This window comes from Euprymna scolopes, chromosome 12 (assembly GCF_053919585.1).
Source record: "Euprymna scolopes isolate OS-2025 chromosome 12, ASM5391958v1, whole genome shotgun sequence".
Classification (NCBI taxonomy): Eukaryota; Metazoa; Mollusca; class Cephalopoda; order Sepiida; family Sepiolidae; genus Euprymna; species Euprymna scolopes.
In genome coordinates this window covers 135,152,295-135,179,144 of record NC_136493.1, presented here as the reverse complement: position 1 = coordinate 135,179,144, position 26,850 = coordinate 135,152,295, and the positions used below count along the sequence as shown (strand labels likewise).

Here is a 26,850-nt window from a genome sequence, read left to right as displayed (position 1 = left end):
CTGGACTCAGTGCCGATTTAGGAGAGGTGTTTTTGGGGATTGCATAACTCTTGCCTCACAATTACACGTGCAGCTGCCCCTACAGGGGTATTCTTTGTCTTTCAAGACTGAACGGAGGCATCAGCATTTTTTTTATTTATTTTTTTTTTGCATAGGCATCGCCACTTATCAAGGCCCAGAGATCACTCGAGGATAAGGGTTAAGAGTGTACAGTAGTCAATTGGACAATATAGTAATCGTTAGTAATGGAAATTCGGTAAATTTGTTAACTTAAGTGGAACGGCTCATCAAGAACTTGTTTACATTGGACTTGAAGACAATCAGATTGTAGTCAGCTGGAAAGCATGAAAACGGAAGACAGTTCCATAGGTGTGCACTTCTAAGAAAGAAGCTTTGTTCATGGAATTTACGTTTAGGTTTAGGCACAGATAAAGAGTGGGGGGAATTATTGATAGTGTTTTCAGCAACACGAGTGTTTCTTGTGAAAGTTTGGCAAGGGGGGACCATAGATTGGAACTCAGTCGAGCACTTGCCATGAAAATAACGATAAAGTAGAGACAAACTCGCAGCATTTCTTCTGTGAGATAGAGGTTGCAGGGAAGAGAATAGACCATCTCCTCCAAAATACAATTATGAATTATTTCAAACTTCTACTTGGTCATCGCTGATGAAATGAGAGTATGCTACCTTCGTGGATTAAATAAAAGGTCCCGTTCAAAATCCTGTGCAGATTCATAAGTTCAGCAGAAAGATTCCTGATTTCGACAAGATATCTGTGAAGAAAGTTTCAGGTTAGATCGACTGAGACATTTTGAAAATAACACTCAACCTGAGAACAGCAGTTTGATTAATCCAAATAATACATAAAATTTACTGATATCTTTTGTCTTCTATTAGTTTGCTGTATTAAGTTGCTAGCATTGTATGGATTCTTTTCATTTGTATTTATTCTGTCTCTAATATTTATTTTATCTTTCAGATACTGTGATAAAGCAAAACTTGAATAGTTTGCGATTTGTGCAGAGTGTTTGTGATACAAGAATTAATTGTCTTCTGGATGGCCAGACAGATCTTGACATGCAGAATGAGGTAAATATTTTAAGCAGCCTAGTTTTTAAAAAGTTTTTGTACATTATTGACAATTATTTCCACCAAAAAAATAATCTGCTCACCTATTACCTTTTAATTCATGGGTGAATGCACATTTTCTGCAGTCTGAAAGGCCTCTATAATCAATGATGAATCTGAAAACCATTTCCTTTTCAACTACTTGTTTAGTATGCTTAATAGGATGAAACTGAATATAGGGGCCCCTTCAGTCTTTGACAAACTATGGATACCCACAAAGGGGTGCCTGTGCATGAAATTTTTATGGCAGGAGGTGCGCAATATCCAGCTACACCTCTCCTGAGTCGACATTGTTAAATATCAGGGGCAAGTGAAGTGTATGTACAGGACGACTGGAAACAAATGCCGAGATAAGTGGAGAGCATATACAGCACCTAGAATTCCTAAATGATAACCCATCTGGTACTAACCAGGCTCAATGTTGCTTAACTTCTGTGATCTGACGAGAACCGATGTGTTAACGCGATTATGCATGGTAAGCAGCTGATGATCCCCGTTTTCTATTTACAAAATTTTAGTTAAGGTTTTCTCTTTTCATCCTTATGTAGTTAAATTCTGTTTTAAAATTGAAGACTTTTGCGAAATCGGCTTATGCAAATACTAAGTCTATTTCTATTTAACAATTTTAGTTAAGGCTTTTTTTTTTTTTTTTTCATCCTTATATAAATGAATTCTCTTTTGTCATTATAAACTTTTTAGAAGTCGGATTATGTAGGTGCTTAGTCTGCGATAGGTTAAAATTGATATATTTTTTTTCTTTCCGGGAATCTAAACTGCATTCTTTATTTTATTTTTGCATTTTTTTATTCAAAGCTTCTTTAGACTATATATAGACATGACAAAAGAATAGACACTAAGATTAATATATGGTTATTCATATTTACAGATAAGAATAGTGTTGAAATAACTTATAGTATCTCATTAAAATTGCATTTAATAACATTGAAGTGTGCCACAACCAAAGGAGCATCAGAATTATCAGAATTTCTGCGAGAACAGATCATGGGTCAATGTGAAGGTGGTCTTTGTCAACACAAAATAAGAAATCTTTCGATACTCCTTTTTACTATTAATAATGATTATACAATTCACAAGAGAGAACAAAAAGTGCACAAAATCTTATCTAGGTTGCCCTGGGCCCTCTGAAATAACCTTGCATCTTGGGAAAAGAAATGTTGAAGAGGATTCTCAGTGCAAGGCTTTTGACATTGCAACACAAACTGGTGTCAGTCCCAGAACAGCTGTCGGGTATCTTTACAAGCTTCAATCTTTACAAGGGCTACTATAGTAGAGCTGCAAGAAAGAAAACCTTTTCTTTGTCCTACCAATATCCAGTGTAGAAAAGATTGGGCTCCTGATATAATGTTGAGACCTATGACCTTTTGGACCAATGTCATTTTCTCTGATGGGTCATGATTTGCATTATTTTTTCGACAGTGGAAGGGTATGGGTATGGTGGCTCCCTTAGCAAGAGTTTGACTTAAAAAAGACTGCAGCCAATGCTGAAACACTGGGTTTCTCGGTCATGGTATTGGATACAATTTGGAGCAGTGGTCACTCAGACTTGGAGAGCTAAGGAAACGTCAATTCTGCTAAATATGTTTCAATATTACATGAAGGACTCCTACCAATATTCTGAAGTGGTAAAATGAATCAAGTTAACTCCTTATTTATTGAAGACAGAGCTCCTTGTCACTCTGCTAAGGCAACACAACATTGGTCAAGTCAAAATGGGATTAATAAACTTCCATGGTCAAGTCAGTCCTCGGATATGAATCCAATTGAAAACTTTTGTGGGGCATATTAGACTGGAACCTTCGCAAGGAAAAAGGAAGCCATCTTCTAAGCATGAACTTTTAGCATTATTGCATCAAACATGACAAGAAATTCCTCAAGGTAATATTCGTCAATGACATGCCAAGAAGGGTCCTAGCATTAAAAACAGCAAAGGGAATGTGAACCAAGTATTAGTTATTAAATTTGTGACCATTTGTTTTTTGATTTTGTTCTTTAAATTATGTTTATTGAAATAAACTGTTTCTATGGGTGTCTATTCTTTTCTGTTGTGTGTGCGTGTAAACGTAGGAATTGAAGAAAATTAAGTACCTGTAGATGCAAAATCATCAGGCGTAAATAGTCAGAGTATATTCAACAACAGGAAGTGGAATATTTATTTATTAGCGAACTGTTGTTCTCATCTTCATAGTTGTTGTTTCATCATGTTTCGGCCAACTATTCCTCTGGTCTTCTTCAGGTGGGTAACCACAACGGGATAGGAATGATGAGTTTCTTAATTGTATCCTCAGTAATTATTGTCTTTCATAGTTGTTGCTGTCTCATCACATTTTGACCAACTAATCCTCTGGTCTGTTTTGGGTAGGATTGAAACTGCCATCTTCAGACGAAGCCTCTGTCTACTGCGCCCCCCCCCTCCAAAAAAAATAGGAAATGGACTGTTGATTGCTTTTTCTTAATTCCCTAAAGATGGCTGACCTTTATTTTTCTTAAAGGAGCTTTTCATAATAATAATATATTAAAATAAATATTAATTATTTTTATACCTACAGACACTAGTGTTTCATAAGTGTACATTTTTTTTTTTTTTTTTTTTTACATAGGCATCACCACATTATCAAGGCCCAGAGGCCACTCAAGGATAAGGGTTAAAGAGTGTACAGTAGAAATTGGACAATATAGTAATCATTAGTAATAAAAATTTGGTAAATTTGATAACTTAAATGGAACGGTTCATCAAGAACTTATTTACTTTAGACTTGAACACAACCATATTGTAGTCAGCCGGAAAGCAGGAAAACGGAAGACAATTCCACAGGCGTGCAGTTCTAAGAAAGAAGCTTTGTTCATAGAATCTACGTTTAGATTTAGGCACAGATAAAGAGTGGGGGGAATTATTGATAGTGTTTACAGCTAGACGAGTGTTTCTTGTGAAAGTTTGGGGGGGAGGACCATAGATTGAAGCTCAGTCGAACACTTTCCATGAAAATAACGATACATCAGAGACAAACTCGCAACATCTCTTCTGTGAGATAGAGGTTGCAAGGAGGAGAAAAGGACATCTCCTACGAGGCTACGAAGTCTATTTTGAACTCTATCAAGGCAGGACAAGTCCTTTCTAGCAGCTCCTGCCCAGATGTGGCAACAGTATTCCATCCTTGGACGTACCTGGCTCTTATATAGATAGAGAATAGCATCAGCAGTTTATTTAATTAATTTAATTAGTTAATTTACAGTTTATTTAATTAATTTATAGTTTGCAGTTTATTTAATTAATTTAAGTAGTTAATTTACCGGATCGATAGAAAGATCCCACCATTTTTCCAGCGGCCTTGGCAACAGATTTGATGTACGTGTTCCATTTAAGATCAGGAGTAATGGTCAAGCCCAGAAGCTTGTCAAAACTTGAGGCCTCCTGAAGACGAGAGCCATTCATTTCAATTGATGCCAAATGTGGATTAGAATGTTGATGATGTAAAGAGAGAAGCTTGGTTTTAGATGCATTAAAAGTAACCAGCCACTCCTTTCCCCATTGTACTACGTGCTCAAGATCAGAGGAAAGAGAATTGGAGAGAACTTGGTCGTTTACTGTCTTAGATGTGCTACCATAAATGGTAGTGTCGTCAGCATAAATGTCTACAAATGATGTAAGGATGTGATTTGGAAGATCATTAATGTAGATCAGGAAAAGAGTTGGGCCCAGGATGGACCCCTGAGGGACACCGGCATTAATACTGTGAGCTTCTGATTTTTGCCCCCTCAACTACTACTCTTATGAACCTATCAGAAAGAAATGATTTAATAATTGAGAAGACTTTTCCAGCTATACCATAGCTAGCGATCTTATGAAGTAAACCTTTATGCCATACCCTATCAAAGGCTTTAGATATGTCAAGAGCAATTGCCCTAGAAAGATTGCCGCCGTCGAGAGATTTGCTAATCCTATGCGATATAACTGTAAGCACATCTGCTGTAGATCTAACAGAACGGAAACCATATTGAGTGTCACTAAGAAGGTTATTTTAGTTGAGATGGTTGATTACTTATATATATATATAAGTATATATAAGTACATATATATAATAAATTTTATTTTATGTTTAGGAATGTAGTTTTCTTTTAATCTTAGTGTCTTTATATAATAATGCTTCATATATTTTAATTTCTTATTTTTGCAGGAGCCAGAATTCTGTAAAGCCCAGAATTTATTTGTGTTAACCTTGGAAGATATCCTAAACAACAACATTGCTCTTTCTGTTTTTATTGGTAAGCAAATACATTTTATTTCTATTTCTGTTTTTCAATTATAAGTAGCTGAAAAATCACTCAAATAACAATTTTTAATTCTTTTGTGAAATTTTGTCTAATAGTTTTGAACAGGTAAACTTTTATTGCAAGCAGTAGCAATAGTTTAAGCATTTTGACTTTTCTATGACACATCTGTTATGTCAAGACTATGATGCCAAATAATGTTTTATCTTTTTTTTTCCTCATGTTCACCCCAAACAAGGCATATCGCTACTTGGATGTAAAGGGTTACTATTTGGGAGCATGCCTAGGAAATATTAACAAGATCTTGGTTTACATTACATTTAAACTTGTGTATATCAGTATAGTCAGGGAAGCAGGAAGGGAATTCCAAAGTCTACCTGTTTTAGTGAAGAAACTATTAGAGTAGAAAGCTTTCTGGCATTTAGAGACGTCAACATTGAAGAGGTGTGATTTTTTTGTAAAGTGGGTTTGTCAGGGATATGTACGTCGAGGTGACACAAGTGCAATGAGTTCATCAGAGTACATTCCATTAAAATACTTGTAAAACAGGCACAGGGATGCAACATTACGGTGATGGGACAGAAGTTGGAGCTTAGTTGACAAAGTGGGACCTATTAGATTGGAAACTCATTTTTCGAACCTATCCGAGAGAGAGAGAGAGAGAGACACTAGTGGTAGATGCACCAGCCCAGATGTGGCAACAATACGCCATGCATGGGCAAATTGTGGCTTTGTAGAGGTACAGGATACTCTCAGATGTAAGCAGTCTTCTAGCACGATAGAGGTAACCTACCTTCTTTGCAGCAATCTTCTCAATGTCCTTAATGTATTTGTTCCAGTTCATATTTCCTGTGAACATTAGGCTGAGGAGTTTGAAGGAAGAATTCTTAGGTAGGGTGTTATTTGTCATGTATATTGGTGGTTGGAGAAGCTTCTTGTAATTGTTAAAGGAGAATAGCTTAGTGTTACTAACATTAAATGTTACCATCTATTTACATTTACGGCCCCATTCTACTACGGTCTGGAGGTCGTTTTCTAAGAATTTTGCCATTGTCTTAGATTTATGTACATCCGTTCTTCCCTTGTGCATGTTATAGAGCATTGTATCATCTGCAAATATACCTATCTCGGGCATAATATTATCAGGGATGTCGTTAATGAATATCAGGAATGATAGTGGTCCAAGGATTGACCCCTGAGGCACTCTGACATTAATGTTATGCTGTTTGGATGTACGTCCATCAATGACAACCTGGATGATTCTATTGTCTAAGAAGGATCTAATTATATTTAATATTCATCTAGTTATACTGCATGATTTGATTTTCCTTAGCAGCCCTTCATGGCAGAATTTGTCAAAAGTCTTGGATATATCAAGAGTTACCTTATTCACTGTATAGTATATGCATTCAGAGGTGACTGTTAAAATATCTGCAGTAGAACAACATTGCCTAAATCTATACCGTTTGTTAAAGAGATTAGCTTTTGCGAGGTGGTGGATTAGTGCTTGATTGATAAAGGTCTCAAAGATTTGAGCGAAGAGAGAGAGAGAGAGAGGAGACTGATAGGGCGATAATTGAGAGGATCTGTCCTTTCATCAGAATTCTTGTACACTTGCACCACAGAAGCCATCTTCAGCTATTAGGAAGCAAGATTCAGCAAGGCATTTGTTGTAGAGTTTGGAAAATATGAGGGCTAGTTCGGCTGAGCATTTCTTAATCAGTATAGTAGGGATAAAATCAGGCCCACATGTCTTGGAGGTGTCTAAGTTTTTTATGATATCGCAGACATGAGAAATTTGGAAATTTGGGAGAGTGTTGTTTGTTTGCTCTAAGGTGGAGTTGGAGGTAAATCACCAGGCAAGCAGTTCGGCTTTCTTGGTTGTCATGCATGCAAACTTCTGCTTGTTGGATATTGGAGGAATTACTGATTGCCCTTTATTCACTACACTATAAATTTTCCAGAAATCATGAGTTCCTATCTTCTATGATTCTATGCATTCCCTGGTTATTTCAGCATGCCTTGTTTTCGCTGTGGCTATTTCTCTCTTACAATGATTTCTAGCATCTATAAATTTTTGCCTGTTTGTACTTGACTTATGATATATGAACCGGCAGAATGCATGCTGCCTTTGTGCAATGGCAGCTGCACAATCTGTAATGAACCATGGGGATATAATACTTCTGTGTGAGAACATGTGCTTCAGTGCCCGCTTTGCACCATTCAGTTGTCTCATTGACACAGTGTTCAGCAGGAAAGAAGATATTGGTCCATGGGGCATCTCTGATGTGTTCCCTAATGGCTTCCCAGTCAGTCCTTTTGTAGTACCTTGTTGTTTTGAGCAATGACTCCTCACCTAGCGGTTGAGATTTAAGTGTGATGTCTACTGATACCAGTAGGTGGTCTGTGTTTTCAAGTGGACTGTGGGCATTAGTCATACAATCCTCAGGTATTATGATAAGGAATAGGCCTTGAAGTGAAGCTTGCTGGTGTTCATGATCTAGGAGGCGGGTCAGGAACATGTGAGAGAGAATTGGCTATAGAGAAGCTATAAGTAAAGCGTCCAGTTGCATGTAACCTGAGAAGCCAATTTTTATGAACATTAAAGTCACCGAGCACATGTATTCTAAGGAGAGTGCCGCATCTTTACTATCAGAGGCATGATTGATTACGGTATAGTCCTGATTTGAAGGAAAACGGTAGAGAAAATATAAGTAACTAACACAGTGATGAAAGGTTAATCAAAAGCACATAAAAACCTGAGGATCTGATTCAAGACATTGCTCTCTAGTTAAGAGAAGGGTGCTACGAATACTCCAAGCCCATGCATATATCTATTTGAGTCCTTACTGCAAAGAGGGAGGTATCCTGTCATGTTAAAGGAGTTAGAGGGCATATAGGAGTGTAGATTAGTTTCACTTAATGCTAAAATATCTGGAGAGTTTACTAAGAAGTAAAACTCTGCATCATCTAGAATATTTGTGGATGCGAGCCTCAAAGGAGGAGGCATATTCGTTTTGTTTGGGTGTTGTCTGGTTTGATCGTGATATTTGTTTTTGTTGTCATTTCATTACATTTTTGTTTAATTTCAGGTTGGGGGGAAAGTGTTGGGCAAAGTGGGCCAATTTTGATTCCAAGTATGCAAACATAAATGGTCTATTAGCCAAGTCCTGCCTAGAAAGTTGTGGCCTTGTGAAAGGCCACCAGAGATAGAAGCAGAGTCGTTTCCATGTGCGACATGGCACTACAACTATCCCGATATTATACAATTGATGATAGAGCAGCCACTCTAAGCGCTACCAAAGAGTTAGGACTCCTGTATTGTCAGTCGGAAACAGCAGGTAGACAAACTGTCAATCAGGTATCCTCAACCTCTTAGATAAGATTAGCCCAGACCAGTCCAGTAAGCACAAGTGGCATGCAAGCAAACCCAATTTGCTCAGTTTGTAAGAGAAAGAAAGAAATTAAGGATAAGAAAACAGTGTTCAATGTCCTAGTCAGGAAACAAGGCCAAGCACAGAGTGACTCTGGTGAGTCTATATTGTTGTACCTCTGTGCCTGACTCGTAGACAAAGAAGGAATGTGAAAGCTGGCAATAAGCAGAGCTATTATCTACTCCTTAAGCAATTTAGGTTTGCAAACCGGAGAATTAGTTTGAGTTACCAGCTCTAGGAAGGTTGTCGACCATGACTGAGGAGGCATCCCTCCCCCAGTTTTAACATCAGTTTTTTTTCTTCTAGATGGATGACCTGACAAGATCTATGGGTCCATCACACAGAGAGCGATAACCATACACCTGGTTTATATACCAGGTATTTCTGTGCTCCCGCATGGATGGAAATATTAAGTATTTTACTTTATTAAAGTTTTGCTCTATTCTAAATAAATAAGCATAAAATTAGAGATAGATTTCCCCTCTAACATTAAGAAGAAATCTTGTATCTATTAAGTATTGTGATAAAACCAATCTGTTTTTAGTAATTAGTTTGTTTTAAAATAAGTGAATAGAATGTTAATAAGTATGTGGATATGTAAGAAAATGCAAATCCAAGCAACAAAAGAAATGGTGAGATTAGATTTACATATAGAGGTTATACACAACACGAATAGATAAATGTACTTAGTTTGGTGTCCTTCGAGCGACCCATGTTGGTTTAGCTAATAGACCAGTGTCTCCACGTGGAATGAATTTGGGGTGCAAAGATTACTATCTATTTGAGAGTAGTAAGACGGAGGAAGGGAGGGCTTGCCTTAAGGGTTAAGTGTGTTCTTTTGTAATGGTCATCCGATAGTTTTATTATTTCCTTTCTTATATTTACTTGAAAGGATAATTTTCGATTTCTTTATTTATATTAATTTTAATACATACAAACTCATTTTTCAAAAGTAATGAATGCTAGAAAATAGATACGCATTTTTCAACAATTTCTCTATTGTGTGTGTATATATATATATATATATATATATATATATATATATATTGATAACTTGAATAAGATGATACACGAGATAGAAATCTGGAAAAAAAAAAAAAAAAAATTTTGAGTAGATAGCACGGAATATGGAAAAAATATAAATATTTAGTAGTATTTACTGATTCAGAAGTTGAATTTTAAGCAGGATAAAAGTGGGTAGATAGCAAACCTACTTTTTATATCAATCAGACTAGTTCATATTGAAAGTTTAAACCTTTTTTATTATATGCATATACCTCTAACATATATACACATCCTAGCAAAAATATGGAACGAACTTTGCTAGTCTAAGATAAAGATGAATATCTACATGTGCATCTACAGCAGAAAGATATATGAAATTTGGTGTATATCATAAATTTAGAGTTTACGATTTATTAAGACCAAAAATATTGTGGCAGTAATATTAACATCTTTAAAGTGTTTCATGCTAAATTTAGTGCAATTCTGTTCAGTAGTTTCAGGAACTGTATTTTATTGATTGAAAATCCTTTATTATAAGATAGAGTTGGCTTGAAAATAGAAACACGGTATATATTTAATTGGCACTGAAGAGAATGTGTCAGAATTTATGGAGTCATACGAATGTTATTCTTTTTTTTTCTTTTACGTATTAAATCTTATTAGATTACAAGCTATTTCAGCATGATAAAAAAAAAAAAAAAAGTTGATGAGAGTTCGATTTTTTACGGTTAATGTTGGTATGTTATGGAGAATTTTGAATGAGTATTCAGGAGCTGGACTTTTTGAAAATGTATTTGTGAGCCAAACTTCCAAAATATGGACATTATATGGTGTGAAGAACAAAGTCTTTTCTTCACACATCTTCATATAATGTCCACATTTAATCTTCATTAGATCTAAGTCTGCCTTTAACACTCACATTATCCTGCAACAAATTCATATGTCTAAGGGAAAATGACAATCTATATAATTGTATAGAGTATCATTTAATACTAAGTGAACAAAAATCTTCGTAAAAATCTTTAGAACATGTCCAGAATTCCTTCTTACATCACAAAAATAAAGAAAAATCTAGATGATGTACATACACATGATGAAACGAAAATATCGTATTCCAAAAATTACGTTAATTGATCAAGTGATTTTATTTTTAAATAAGAAACATTTTATGAGTATTCTTGCCTGCCTTTTTGGAAAATATCTTAAACAAAGGGAGATAACAATGCAAACTTGCAAGCATTTTGTTGTAATGTTTCTTTATAAAAATATCTACTTGGTTGATTTAGGTGGGGTTTTTTAAACATGTATATTATATATGTAGATTTTTCTTTGTTTTTGTTTTTTCATATAAGGGGAATTCTAAGCAAGAACCACAGGTTCAAATACTATGAAATGTAAAAATTTTACAAATTGGTTTCATTTTATAATAAAAGTGTAAAATATCTATTTTTAGAAAATATTGAATTTGTAGAACTATGTTCATGTTCAACTGTTGATTTTTTATATTTTTTCTTCTACTCAGTTTTTGTTAATAACTTCTTTAATTCAAACCTTTGTAATTAACATTGAAAAACAACTGGGTGTTGTCTGCTTCTTGTTGAGATCTACAAAGAAAATTTAATAATACTATTACTGTATTGAATTTGAATGGATTAAATCCAAGGTCATCCATCTCTATGACAGGGCAAGAGATGGACATCTGGGGTCTTTTACTTATAATTGTGAGACACAATTTCCAATCACTCAGTGATATCTTTTTAATTGCTACTATTTCACTGTCATGGTTAAAAAAAAAAAAATTTTGAAAGCATTGAGTTTATTTCAGTTGTGGTTTTGTCTTACATTTAGATTTGAATTATAAGTTTATGAGTATACTGTAAAAAGTCAAAATTTAATTTTATCGCAAACTATTTTTTCACCATTATTAATTTTAAAAGAAAAAAAAAACAGTAGTACTTATTGTTTTAATTTCTCAAGTTAAATTTATTAGATTTATATATTCTTTTGAAAATTTCATGTCATAAACATTTTTATGATTTTCTTTCCATATTGACAGCCTTGTTTAACCAAAATATAATTTTCACTATTTATTTATTTTTATTTTTTAGTTAAAAAAAAAAAAATGCTGTTAAAAATAATTTTTAGGCAATACATAATGCAAATGTAATTTATGATATAATACAGAACTTTACCTAAAATAAATTTGATTGGTTAGAACCCCCTTTCAGAATGAAAATTTCTCTGTGCATGAGGTACGAACTAAAAGGATATCTCTTGACTGAATGAAAATCATGTCTCCAATAAAAAACAACCTCAAATGTTAAATCTTTCAGCCTGTTAACAGGAATGACTTTGATTACATCACATTAAGTGCACACATATTGACAGTGTTATAGTCATGCTAACTAGGAGTAAGAGGATGGAACCGAGTAGAATTATTTTATAGATCTATTTTTTTTTCTTCCAGAATACATGAGCAGTGTTGGTGGAGAGCAGTATTTATTTTTTTACTTAAATGTTGAGGTGAGGATTATATATATATATATTTTGTCTGTTTGCAATATAAAAAAGAAACACTTTTCTTTGCAATATAAAAAAGAAACAATTTTCTTTGCAATATAAAAAAGAAACAATTTTCTTTGCAATATAAAAAAGAAACAATTTTCTTTGCAATATAAAAAAAAGACAAGCAATTTTCTTTGCAATATAAAAAAAGAAACAATTTTCTTATCTACTTAAAGTATACATCTATAGTCATATGACACACCAGTTCCTGTTAGATTACCAAAGTTAACCAACATTAAGCATGGCCAATGCTAAATGAATGGGTGGCTATTTGGGAAGACCAGGTTGGGTATTCATTAAAAAATCTCTTAAAATTCAAGATGAATTTACAAACCAGTCATACAAAAACATGTACAATGTCAGAATGATCCAATGATGGTTGATATGAAGTAAAAGAAAACAACTTAATATAGTTACCTTAATCAATATGATTCAGAAACCAAAGCCCAGTCAATGCAGTAGAAACACTTTAACTCCCCACTTTCAAAGATGACAAGTGTGCATTTCTCTGCTGGCAAGTTCATACTTATAGTTTTCTGACAACAGGACGGAGTAGTAATGATAGATTTCCTTGCAAAGAGTACCACAATTACCGGAACCTATTATGCTTCACTTTTTGAGGAAATTAAGATAAGCTATCAAAATCAAGAGACATGCCAAGATCAGGGAGAAATATATAATTCTGGGTGGTTCCTATGTAGAGAAAGACTAGAAGTAGGTTGAACAGGGGCATTACTTATTGAACACTCTGTCATAAATAAAGAAGAAACATTAATCTTATTTAAAGGAAATTTACGTGATAGTGACAGTTATTTTCACAAAAGTCATTTTATTTATTTATTTTTTTTTTTTAAATATTCTTGACCCTAATAGACTTCTAAAGGAATATTATTAACAATAAATTATACAGACTGATGTAGAAACACACTGGAATTTTTACGGGGCCTCACAAGTTCTGTATTCATATACTAGCAGAAAAAAACGACGTTGCCCAGGATTGAATGAGGATCACAACTATGTACTTTTACTATGTATACTGATAACACTATATTACTTTCTTTGTTTTGCTGCCTCCCCTCTCCCCTCTGAAATGTAAAATCTCCGACTTAGTATTTTATACATGTGGCTTAAATTTCATCAAAATTGGATATACGTATTTAAAGTTTTCAAGAAGTTCTATCCTCATTGGTCAGTTGGGTTAGGGGTGGGGGGGGGAGGGTCAACACAGAGAGTAACGTAGAAATTTTGAATCCCTTTCATTGTGTTCTCTAGTAAATTTTGCATAAAATTTAGATTTTATGTTTTTTTTTTTTTGTTTTTTTTTTTACAAAAGAGTCATCACTTATCAAGGCCTGGAGACAACTAGAGAATAAGGATTAATGAGTGTACAGTGGTCAAGGGGAACATGTCAGTCAACGTTAGTAGTGTACATTTGGTAAGTTGGATTACTTAAGGGGATGGCTCATCAAGAATTTGTTCACGTTGGACTTGAAGATGACTATATTGTTGTCAGTTGAAAAGCAGAAAAGAGAAATTAATGTAGATTCATTAATCTTTTTTTATATAGAGAGCACATATAGAGAGCACATAAACATCACGCAATGAGTTATATATTAATGGCAAGAAATCTGTGGAAACAGCTTCCAGATCTAGCCCCTCCCCCCTTCCCACCTTCTGACATCGATTAGGCATCTGTCAGTCAAGTTGAGGCTGTCAGGAAACACATAAAAATCACATGCACACACACGCACACAAACATTAAGTTATATATTAATAATATATATGCTTTCTTTTTTATTAAGGGTTTCCGCGCTGCTGCAGAGGAGCAAATTTCAGCAGCCCATGAACAGAAGATGTCTGAAGGATCTTCTGAACCTGACCTTGAATCCTTACGAAGGGCGGCAGGGATCATTTTTGAACAATATCTCTCAGAAAAGGTAAAACTCTACATAATTGTAAGACTACGCACTTAAAATGAAATAACAAATGGGTTATTTGCTACAAAAATAATGTTAAAGCTCATAATGTCTCACCCCCCCACCTCCTCCTTCAGACATAATAGCTAAATAACCAAAACCTTCATAATCTGTTTTGCCATCCAATTAGGCTAAGCCTTATGCATGTTTCCAGAAATTATGCATTCATTTCATCTTTGAATATTTATTATATTTTCTCTGGACTACTGGACTCTCCTAAATAAACTGTCTAAAGAGAAGGTGATTAGCATTTTTACTCATTACTATTTATCTATTCTCACCACTACCCAGGACATCAGATCATTTTTTAATTTTAAATGTTACTGATTTTTATCAGTAAACTTATTTCAAGTAATAAAATGTCTAGCTATTCTTACAAGAAAATGGCTAAAAAAAAAAACAAATTTGTTTAAATGAATGCGCACAAAAACATTTTTCTTTTTACAAATATAGGCATAATTACTTATTTCATCATTTTTGTGAGAATAACATCCAAGATGAGAATAGTAATTTAAATAATCCATAAAACAAAAGATGCTAAATAGATAAATCATATCAAGAACTGAGCACCCAACATCGCAACTTTACAGGTTGAATTGCTGTAAATACTCAAACTTTAAATGTATTTTTTTTTCAAAAGTAGACTATAAGCCTGAGTTTTTATTTATCTAGGAAAAGTTCACCAGAGATAAGTGAAGGGTCTCTTTCCATGCACAATATATGCTTGAGTCTGTGACAGATGAGACATCGAGATGAGATTCAAACAAATGCTAAAACACAAATGGTTCTAATAGTTTACCCTCTTTCTTTCTCCACTTTGTTTCGAAACGCTCTCTCCATCACTTCCTAAAGCTAGCAAGTTTCAACATGAAGGTATTAACTCAAAGAATTTTCAACCAATGGAAATCTTTCCAGACCTAAAAACGTAACACATACATGTGAAAGTAGTAAGGCAGTATGAACTAAGAAATTCACATAAGAAAGACATAGTTAAGAAAATAAGGTTTCGGCAGATTTTACCAGCAACACCTGAAAGACATCAGAATGTACATCCAACCCCCACCCCCACCCCACCCATACACACTCTGCTTGGGAAGGAGACTAGTCCCAAAGAAAAAGACTCATGTATCCAGTCCTCATTAATTTGGGCACATCTAAAATAAATCATCAAATTGAGAATATTTGTATACTCGGATGGTATTTACTGACTTCCCATTCCAGGAAGATTTTTTTTTTTACTAATGAGTCATCACTAGGGCTTCGACAACAGCATATTCTTTTCATTGTTTTGACTCTCGAATGTGTATCCGTTTATATCTTATATGCTTTTATATAGAGTGATGTGGTTCTCGGTTGATCAACTGTGTCAAATATATACCAGAGAGTCAAAACAATGAAAAGAATATTCTGTTGTCATAGCCCTAGTGATCACTTATTAGGCCAAAAATCACTTTAAGGGTTAATCAAATAGATAGCTTAACATTTAAATAATGATGACTATACCATGAGCAGATTAATTTTCAAGGTTGTGTCTTTGACTAGTATTTATATGAACCTTTAAATTTGTGATGATTTGTATTTTTTTTTTTCTGCATTTTCACCCCAAACAAGGCACAGTGCCGATTTGATGTAGGGGGCTACTATTTAACATATAGGTTTCAGGGATACTATGTAGGGAGTTAAGTAGCAAGATGTTTGTTTGCATTACTCTTGAACTTATGCATGTCAGTAAAGTCCAGAAAACAGGAACCTGGAAGGGAATTCCAAAGTCTAGCAGTCCTAAGGAAGAAACTATTAGAGTAGAAGGTTTTCTTACATATAGGGCTTTCTACTGTATAAAGGTGAGATTTTGCTGGATATTGGGTTTGTCGAGGGTATTTATGTCGGAGAGGGACAAGGGCTTGTAATTCGTCAGAGCACCTATCATTAAAATACTTGTAAAACAGGCAGAGGGATACAACATTTTGTTGATGGGACAGCAGTTGAAGCCTAGCTGATAGTACAGGACCTGTTAGGTTGGGGAATCTTTTTTTTTTGATCCTGTCTAAGAGTAGATACACCAGCTAAAATGTGACAACACTACTCCATGTATTGGTGAATGGTGGCTTTGTAAGATAATCTCAGGTGTAAGTAACTTTCTAGCATGGTAGAGAGAACCCACCTTCTTTGCAGCAGCCTTGGCAATGCCCTCAATGAATTATTTTAGTAAAAAAAAAATGTCATTTGTTTTAAAAAAATAAAACTTTTTTTTTTGTTACAGGCAACATCAAAAATTCGAGTCGACCCAGAAATTTGCCGGAGAACAATGCAAAACATCAAAAGCAAAATGCTGACGGAAGACGCTTTTGATGAAGTTCAACATAAGGTAAACATTTTACCATTGGATTAAATCATATAAAAGCCATTTTCTCTTTCAGTTTTTTTTTTTTTTCCACATTGCCATTAACAAAAAAAAAAAATCAGTTGTTTATATATAGTAAAGTATGAAAATATATTTTTAGCAATTAAGCTACACAGAGGCAGTTGTATTTCATCGTCAGACTAATAAATATATTTTCATGCTTTAATAAGCTCTACAGACATAGTAAGCACTTTTGAAGTAAATACTAAAAATCTGTTATATCACCTTTATAATATAATACATGTGTATACATGAAATACAGTTTCCACGATCACAAATTCTAAGTTTTCAATTTTTGTACTGTTCCAGAAATATTTCTTTTACACTATTGGACTAGTAATTTCCTCTGATAAAAAAAATGTAAAATTTCAAAACTCCATGGAATGAGGAATAAATTCTGATGTATTCCCTTTCTTTGAACATTTGATGATTCAATAAATAATGTAATGTTTTTGGTCCCCCAATAAAAGGAGGATGGACTTGTAAATTCACCCTTGTCCGTTCATCCATTCGTCTGTCCGTACTTTTCTCAATAACTATGCCTTCGAACTTTTGAAATTTTACACAAACATTAAACATGATGTGAGTAAAAAAAAAAAGTAATAGAACAGATTTTCTGGGAAAACTCTGGTTGCTCCCCTAAGGGTGCCTTTCGGGTTAAAATGGCTAAAATTGACATTTTTGTGCTTATTAAAAAAATTTGATGCCTTAGATTTTTATAAAAGTTTCTGAAAAGGTGTAACTAATTGATTTCTTTATAATTTTGTTTGTCTATACTTCGCAATAACTCTTGAGTGTGCCCCAGAGGCTCTTTTAGGGCTAATAAAAACATTCCATTTTTGGGACTATTTTATCATATTTGTCCAAAATTTTCTGTGTATGTCTATTTAGCAGTTTTGCATGGTGCTGAACTCAAATTTAAATATGTTAAGATCTTGGGGACTTTTAGGGCTAAATGGAGTTGGGGGACAAATAATGGACTTAGTCATTTTTTTTTTTTTTTTTTTTTTTTTTTTTTTTTGCCATGGTCAAGGCTTAAAACTGCACCGTTTGTTCATTTTCACTAGGATTTGACTTTTCGGGCTAAATAGCACGGTGGGGTGGGTGGGAGCTGAACGTAGTCATTTTTTTTATGCCTCGTTCACTGTTCACTCACGGGGCACCATGCATCACTTGTTTTATGTCATCAGTTAATTTTTGCAGTTTATTAATGCTCTATCGACAATATTAAGCATCTTTTTCAAGAGAGGATTTATTTGATAACATATTTAAAAAAAATTTTTTAACACACACACACACATATATATATATATATATACATACACATATATATGCTCTGTTGCTATATCTTAACAAATATCGAGCTTCTGATTTAAAAAGGATTGGTTCTGTCAGGTTTACTGCATTTATTTCACTAATTCCCCTGGGGAAAGGTATGAATCCATATATCCTCTCTCCAGCTATGGATTAAATAATAGGGTACACAAGACATTCGAGCTTAGGTAGGGCAACTAGCCTAAGAGTAAAAAAAAAAAAATCTTCTCTTTGCCACAAGACTCAAGCAATGCCAATTAAGGAGATTTGTAGTTGATGGATTGCATAGCACTTGTTTCACTCTATGTTAGGGTATGCCGTACCATTGCGTATACAAGTTGTTATGCATTTATGTTTCATTGTGAACTCAGTTGGCTGATAAACGTATGTGTGGTGATCTTCTCGTCAACACCACTATCATTCTGTGTCATTGTCATGATCATCATCACTGTTGTAATCCAGACTACTCCTTCACCTGTTGATACAAACCAAGCTGACTCTTTGTTATTTAGTTTAAAAAAGTTTATTAAAAAACAGGAACAGAAAAAAAGACTTGTGTACTGTCCGTACATTCATATCTGATCTACCTCTGTATCCATGTTTAAAAAGGATGTCAGACCTGACTGAATGGTTAATTGTAGGCATAGACCGTTTCATACCAATCAAAAAATTCCAACAAAAACCTAACAGCCAGCCATGGTTCTCCCCAGAATGTGCTGCTGCCATCGCACACAGAAATCACTTTTTCCATAGCTACTAATATAATAGATGCACTGAGACTAAAGCTGCTTTCAGGACTGCCAGCAACCACTATAAAAGAGTAATAAAAACTGCAAGAGAGCTATATGCTCAGTCCGTTAAATCCAAAGCAGCGACTTGTTTCCCACCAGTTTTGGCAAGTAACAAATAGGATCCTGAACAGAAGTGTGCGTTCTATCCCAACCATTATCAATGGACCAGAGTTCATCTCGTCAGCATCAGACAACGCCAAATTATTTGCCAAGAACTTATCAGCTAATTCTACCCTATGCGACGAAGGCCATCAACTCCCCGTATTTCCCCCTATAACACACAACACGCTATGCAACATATAAATATCTGTGCATGAGGTTGCCAAGCTAATCAAGAACCTTGATTCCAGTAAAGCAACTGGCCCTGATGGCATTTCAATTATAGTATTAAAAAAGCTTCAACCAGAACTTGCCCCTGTTTAAGCGTTGCCTTAAGGAGAAGTGCTTTCCAACACCATGGAAAACCTCATCAGTATGCCCTGTATTTAAGAATTCAGGTGATAAGTCATCTCCCTCTCAGTACAGACCTATAAGTCTCCTGTATGTCATGAGTCAGTTGCTGGAATCCATATTAGGGACGTAGTCAACCACCTCAGCAAAAATAACCTTCTTAGTGACACACAATATGGTTTCCGTTCTGCTAAATCTACAGCAGATGTGCTAGCGGTTATATCTCATAGGATTAGCGAATCTCTTTACAAAGGCTTCCTTTCTAGGGCAATTGCTCTCGACATATCAAAGGCCTTCGATAAGGTATGGCATAAAGGCCTACTTCACAAGATTTCCAGCTATGGTATAACTGGAAAAGTTTTCTCAATCATTAAATCATTTCTCTCTGATAGGCTCATAAGAATAGTGGTTGATGGGCAGAAATCAGAGGCCCACAGTATTAATGCTGGAGTCCCTCAGAGGTCCATCCTGGGCCCAACTCTTTTCTTTATCTACATCAATGATCTCCCAAAACACATACTAAAAGGTTGCAAATGACAACGTTCTCTCTGATTCTCTCTCAGATCTTGAGTGTGTGGTTCAGTGGGGGAAGAGATGGCTGGTTACCTTTAATATATCTAAGACCAAGCTCCTATCATTACACCATAAACGCTCTGATCCCCATCTGGCATCGATTGAAATGAATGGTTCTCGTTGATAAGCTTCTGGGTTTGACCTTTATTCCTGATCTGAAATGGAACACATACATCAAGTCTGTGACCAAGGTTGCTGGGAAAATGGTAGGATCCTTCTACCGCTCCAGAAGATATCTCATTAATGATGCAATTCTCTATCTATATAAAAGCCAAGTACGTCCAAGGATGGAGTACTGCTGCCACATCTGGGCAGGAGCTGCTAAAAACAGCCTATCTTGCCTTGACAGAGTACAAAATAGACTTTGTGGCTTGGTGGTGATGCCCTTTTCTCTTTCCTGCAACCTCTCTCCCACAGAAGAGACGTTGTGACCCTGTCTCTGTTTTATCGTTATTTCCATGGCAAGTGCTCGTCTGAGCTCCAATCTCTGGTCACCCCTCACCAATCTTTCACGATAAACACCCGTCTAGCTGAAACCACTGTCAATAATTTTCCTCAGTCGTTATCTGTGCCTAAATCAAAACGCAGATTCCATGAACAAAGCTTCTTTCTTAGAAGTGCACGCCTATGGAACTCTCTACCGCTTGCCTGTTTCCCACCTGACTTCAACTTGAATGTCTCCAAGTCCAACATAAACAAATTCCTGATGAACCGACCCCTTAAGTAATGACACGTTATCAAATCTCCAATACTAACGAATACTACGACACTATCCCATTGATTACTGTACACGCAATAACTCTTATCCCCAAGTAGCTTCTGGGCCTTGATAAGTGGTGACCTCCATGTAAAAAAAAAAAAAAGAAAGACAGATAAATTGTCTGCTTTGTTATGCTTGCCTACATTGTATTCAACCGCCTCCACACTCGCTGGGGTTCCTAGAAAATCAATGTTTTTGCGCCTATTTTCTTTGCTTGTTAGCTAGAAAGAGACAGACCTCTTTGGCCAGAAGTAATATAGTTTTTTATCAACTTCGGCTACGAGGTCACCCTGACCTTTAAGACATCACTCAAACCCTTCCATTCAAAAACCATCATTTCGCTATCTAAGCATTCTTCGTGAAGGTTATCCATTGTCTATTGAAACTGAAAGGATTTTTTTTTTGTGCATGCATTCATACACATTTTTTTTATTGTGATTAATTATTTTAAATGCATTTATTGTTCTTGTGTATTTCGTTTGTGAATTTTTTGCGATGAAGATTAATAATTTGTGTTATTTGAACTATTATTCTCATCTCAAGTGTTATTCTCATAATGTTTTGTTCAATGTAACCTCCAACTTTCTTCAGGTGTTTACTTGTTAAGTTTGGGAATTTTTCTGTCAAACTTGGAAATTTGTACCGAATTTCAAACAGAACCGTTTATTTAATCCATGTCATAGCATGCTCTTGTTCGATCAGCCATGACCTGATAGAAATCTTAATTAATTAGCAATTGCATTCTCTGTATCACCCACACTGAGGATTGAAACCTTTAACCCCCAGAAGAGTGTCATTTAGAATTGAATTTTACCTAATACTTTATTTAGTATACCTTGGGTTCTTGCAGGCAAAATACACCTGAAGAAAGTCGTCTGTTACATCGATCAAAACGTTGTGAGAAATGTCACTCAAATTGAGAACAGTAGTCTGAATAATCCAAACAATACAACTCATTTTGGTGTATTTTGTTTTCTTTAGGTGTTCCAAATGCTGTTGGGTGAACAGTATTATGAAGGCTTTTTGCAGAGCACTGTGTACGTGAAGTTGTTGGCAGAGCTTGGCTTGTTGCCTGATAGCAAAAAGGATGATGGGAGTACATTGGATGTTGATGATGGTAAGTGATTCTGTCTCTTATTAATGCACATGTGCTACTTCTGTTAATCTCTGGCTGTACTTTGTAAAATTTTGAATATTACCATGACAGTATAATTAAATACAGTTTATTTTTAGCAGAGTTTGTGCTGCTTACATTCAAACTGGGAGTGGGCCTTATGCTGAGATGACCCCTGAAGAAGGTGATTTGAGCAACGCTCTGGAATCCTTAATTTTATTTGTTTTCTACACAAATTGTTAAAGAAAAAAATTAGGTTGTAGTCAGCTACTGTTCTTCCTTACTTATGGTGTAGCACTACATGAAGAGGTGACAAGGCAAATCAGTTCCTTCACTTCTATTGTTCTTCATTATTTTTTTTATTGTGAAGCAATTTATTGAAATAAAATACAAGAAAAGGACATTATTGAAAAGTATACAATAAAATTTAACAAAATTATACAGATAAAAATAATACAATTAGTCTTTATTTGCACTTTTAATTACAAAATTAAAAAATAATTTTCTATTTTATTTGAAATTTTAAAGAAGTATGTTGAAATTATAAAAATAATTTTTTTTTAATTTTAAAATTATATTTATGAAAATAAAAGCATTAAAATTATATTTATGAAAATAAAAGCATTAAAATTATATTTATGAAAATAAAAGCATTAAAATTATATTTATGAAAATAAAAGCATTAAAATTATATTTATGAAAATAAAAGCATTAAAATTATATTTATGAAAATAAAAGCATTAAAATTATATTTATGAAAATAAAAGCATTAAAATTATATTTATGAAAATAAAAGCATTAAAATTATATTTATGAAAATAAAAGCATTAAAATTATATTTATGAAAATAAAAGCATTAAAATTATATTTATGAAAATAAAAGCATTAAAATTATATTTATGAAAATAAAAGCATTAAAATTATATTTATGAAAATAAAAGCATTAAAATTATATTTATGAAAATAAAAGCATTGAAATCCAAATAACAAAATTTAAAACATAAAAAAAAACATATCCAATGCATAATATTCCCAAAATAGTTTAAAAGGATTTTAAAAAATGCTTTCAATAATTCTTAAAAAAAGCAGCATAAAACTAATTTCAATAATTCTTAATTAAATATTTCAAGCCTTTTTGATTTTCATCATCATCAGGAGGAGGTATGTTGTTGTTTATTTGAAATATTTAATTTGTTTATATATTATTTTAATTGGAATTCATTATTGAGATGAGTATTATTTATATTTATTTATTTATTGCGGACTATTATTCTCATCTTTATTGGTTGTTGTTTCACAACGTTTCGGCCAACTATTCCTCTGGCCTTTGTCAGGTGGTAACCGCGACGGATAGGAACTTCGAATCTCCTAACTGCATTCTCAGCAATCACTGCCATCCGTAGTTGTTACCACCTGACGAAGGCCAGAGGAATAGTTGTCCGAAACGCTGTGAAACAACTAATAAAGATGAGAATAATAATCTGCAATAAAATAAATTAATTTATTTTGTTGTTTTACTGTCTTGCTTTGGTGAACATTGTTCGAAAAGTCGAAAATGTATTAAGTACAAAATAAAGAAAACTCTAGTTTTTAATCAAACTTTTTGGGATAATGACCTGCTGCCAATGTATGTATATAACAATAAATTCGACTAATCTAGACACTTTACTGCAGTTTCATGGTTTATCCATTCCTCTAAAGTATATTAATATGCTTGTGTATTAATATATGCTACTCTAATAAATCTGAATTAAAATTAAGCAAACAAAAAAGACTCAATTAGGTTTTAAAGACCTAGAAATAAGCAACTGAAAGCGTCAAATTCAGATCTACACAGATTTCTTTCAGTTGACCTGTGCACGCTGTGAACAAATAAGAAACCCGAGTTCTTTTGGTTTTCGTCACAAGTTTAATTTCTAATATAGAGAAAGATATATTTAAAAAAAAAAAAAAAAAGGAGGTCGTATTAAACATTTTTTTTTTTTTTTTTTAACGTGCATTTTTTTTTTTTTAATTATTTATTTATAAACATTTTTAATAAACAACAAAAACTATTTTTCGGTTTGTATATCCTAAATTAGCATTTGCAATTATTCGATTTATATTTTTATAATTCATCGCATCCACATTCAATTATTTCTGCGATTTTAAAAAAAAAATTTTTTTTTTTTTTTTTTTTAAACCTAATTGATCTAACAAAAACAAATTCTTAAAACTATGGATGGTTGGATAAAACATTAAGCTGGAGTAAATTGTTCAGATAAACTAAATTTATTTATTATGGTTATAAAGCTCTATCTAAACAAATGTTGAGCACTATATATAACAAAGTCTGCTGTCTTTACAATTTATATGTGAATGATCGTTTTTTTTATACAAAGTTTCTGTTTCTGTTTTATATGTACACGAGTTTACTGTTGCTGTTTTGATGTTACTGATGGTCAGTTTTCTCTCTCTACAGTTCCTCGGATTATCTGGTTCCAAGTAGGTATCTCCAAGACTGCTGTAATGTCTCCGTCTGCCGCCAGTTTGGTGTGTCTGTGTGTGTCTGTCTTACCCTGGTGGTACTCATGCTGTCTAATGCGTTGTTATTTGCTCTATGCTCTGCAGTTGGTTTGTTGGGGGACACTCTGATAATTGCTTTTTCATTGTTATTATTAATCACATCGTTCAGTCCCCATCCTCACCCCCACTCCCGAATCCACTCAGCAGTTACCGTATTTTCTTCCACATAAGATACCCCCTCTCCCAATAAAATGTCTAAAAAAACGTTTTTGCATATTTTGGATATTTACTGTGATGATGTTTCTACATTTTTTAGATGAAAATTGATGATGCGTATTATTTGGATTCTTTCGACTACTGTTCTCATCTTGAGTGGAATTTGCACAATGTTTCGGCCTTGTTCAGGTGTATCTTGTCGAACTCTGAAATCTTTCTGTCAAATTTTGGGAATCTGCACAGAATTTTTATTTAATCCACAAGGGGGAGCATATTCTTGTTCTGCCAGCCATGACCAGATAGAGGTAATTCGCAATTGTATGAAGAGTGTAACTTTTTTTTTTTTTTATAAAAAAAATACAAACTTACAACTAAATTTTACCAAGTACATTATCCACTGTACTACGTGTCCTTGCAGACAATTCTAGTCTGAATTTTGGGAGCCTAAAAACTATTCTTGTTTTTAGATGTAGAATCTTACTATTTATCACTAGAGATCACAATTATTACTATAGACTACCATATATATATATATATATATATATATTTATGGAAATGTTTTTATTTTTTCAATTTCACCTTTTGTTTATACTAATCCTTTAATTTATAAAGCTCAATGTTGACTTTAAAGAGCATATTACAAATAAATGACAAAAGTCTTTATTCCAAATTTCAAAATGTTGACCATCTTACAATTTATTCCTTTAAGTACTTTGACATACACAATTCTTGACAGCACCTGTTTCGTAGCGCAAAATAATTCATTTAATTATTATCAGTCAATGAATATATATATAATATTTAAATGAATGATTTTGTGCTATGTCAAGAATTATGCATGTCAACGTACTTAAACGAATAAATTGTAAGATGGTCAACATTTTGAAATTTGGAATATAGACTTGTCACATATATATATGTATATATATGTTATGTTTTTGTTTTGTGATACGTTTTGAATGAATTTATACAAAAGTGCATTTTTACCTCAATGCGAGTTGGGAATAATTTTCCCCTTTACCAATTTGGTAACCCCAAATGAGGAGCAGCTGATGAGTCGTAGATGATGAAACACGTGTCAGTGGATAATTATATTTTAAACATATATATATATATATATATATATATATATATTATTTAGAATTAAGGTTAAATCGACTGAAATATGAAAATAACACTCCAGATGAGAATATTAGTCTGAATAATTTAAATAATAAGAATGACTGTTATAATGTTCAAATTACGTGGTTCATTTAGCCAACATGCTAAAGAAGTGTCGGATTATTGTATACGGGTTATTTATAGATAATAAAGCCCATCTATGTTAATTGTTTTATCAACCAACCAACCACATTAATCCTGCCTTTTACTGAATTGAACATTTTTGGTAAGTTTCTGTATCATTAAGAACGTCAATAATAATGCCAACGTGAGTTTCATAATTTGCTGAGATTTTTTTTTTTTTTTCATATAGACTGATAATTTTTATCAGTTTTGGATGTTCACACTCTTTGAGCTAGGATAAAATGTAGTATTTGTTCTGTACTCGGTCAGATGAGAAGAAATCCTTCTTGACTGGGGCAATTAAAAAAAAAATTTTTGGTCCACCCAGTGTCTCATTGTCCCATTGAGAGCTGTATATCTGCTCACAGTGTGTGTGTGTGTGTGTGTGCGCGCGCGCGTTGGGGGGGGGGCTTATGTGGACAAAAATACGGTAGTCTGTTTGCATCCAATTAAGGATAGAATATCACTGACAGTATAGTAATCACCGCTAGACTGCCAACCATATACACACGGCTAAAAAAAAAAATTTGTTTTTACACCAGCGTTATTTATTGTTGTTTGCTATTGTTGTTGTTGTTCTTGCTGATGATGATGGTGATGGCATGCATTGTTGTTGATTGATGTTTTTTTTTTGTCACTTTTTCTTTGTTTAGTTTGCTCATCCAAGTCCAGTTGTCCTTCTACTATTCTTCCTACTAGCACCACCACCACTACTACTACTACTACTACCACTACTGTGCCTGTAAGTGCATCTTTCTTTGTCGATCTTATATCCAGCAGCAATTGCAGCCTTTGGGGAGGTGGGGATAGTAGCAGGCAGCCTAATTGCTGTCTAGTTTCACCAAAAGTTGGAACGATAAATAACGTAAGAGGATAGTACGAGTCTAACAATTACCATTGAAACCTTTCTACATGGTTGGTAGAGTCATAGCGGATGGATTAAAATGGTTGTCTATTTGACTAATGCTAGTTAGCAAAGTGTGCTAGGTAGGCGATAAGCTGAGAGTGAGGCATACCAGGGAACCGATAAGTTGGAGAGTGAGATGT

At 34.0% G+C, this 26,850-nt stretch overlaps 1 protein-coding gene across 16 annotated transcripts in view; it reads left to right on the top strand.

The window, feature by feature from the left end:
- The window catches only part of LOC145291500 (sorting nexin-13-like), a 289,540-nt gene that overhangs the window by 159,459 nt on the left and 103,231 nt on the right, over positions 1-26,850 (top strand). For 8 of the 16 annotated variants that reach the window (XM_080137419.1, XM_080137418.1, XM_080137420.1 and 5 more), the window contains 7 exons: positions 980-1,089; positions 5,322-5,409; positions 12,322-12,377; positions 14,222-14,356; positions 16,656-16,760; positions 21,666-21,801; positions 24,260-24,282. In XM_080137419.1, the coding sequence (XP_079993545.1) occupies positions 980-1,089; positions 5,322-5,409; positions 12,322-12,377; positions 14,222-14,356; positions 16,656-16,760; positions 21,666-21,801; positions 24,260-24,282 (653 nt within the window). Of the gene's footprint in view, positions 1-979; positions 1,090-5,321; positions 5,410-12,321; positions 12,378-14,221; positions 14,357-16,655; positions 16,761-21,665; positions 21,802-24,259; positions 24,283-26,456; positions 26,546-26,850 lie in introns of all 16 variants that reach the window. The other 8 variants (XM_080137417.1, XM_080137408.1, XM_080137415.1 and 5 more) reach the window with 1 other exon arrangement.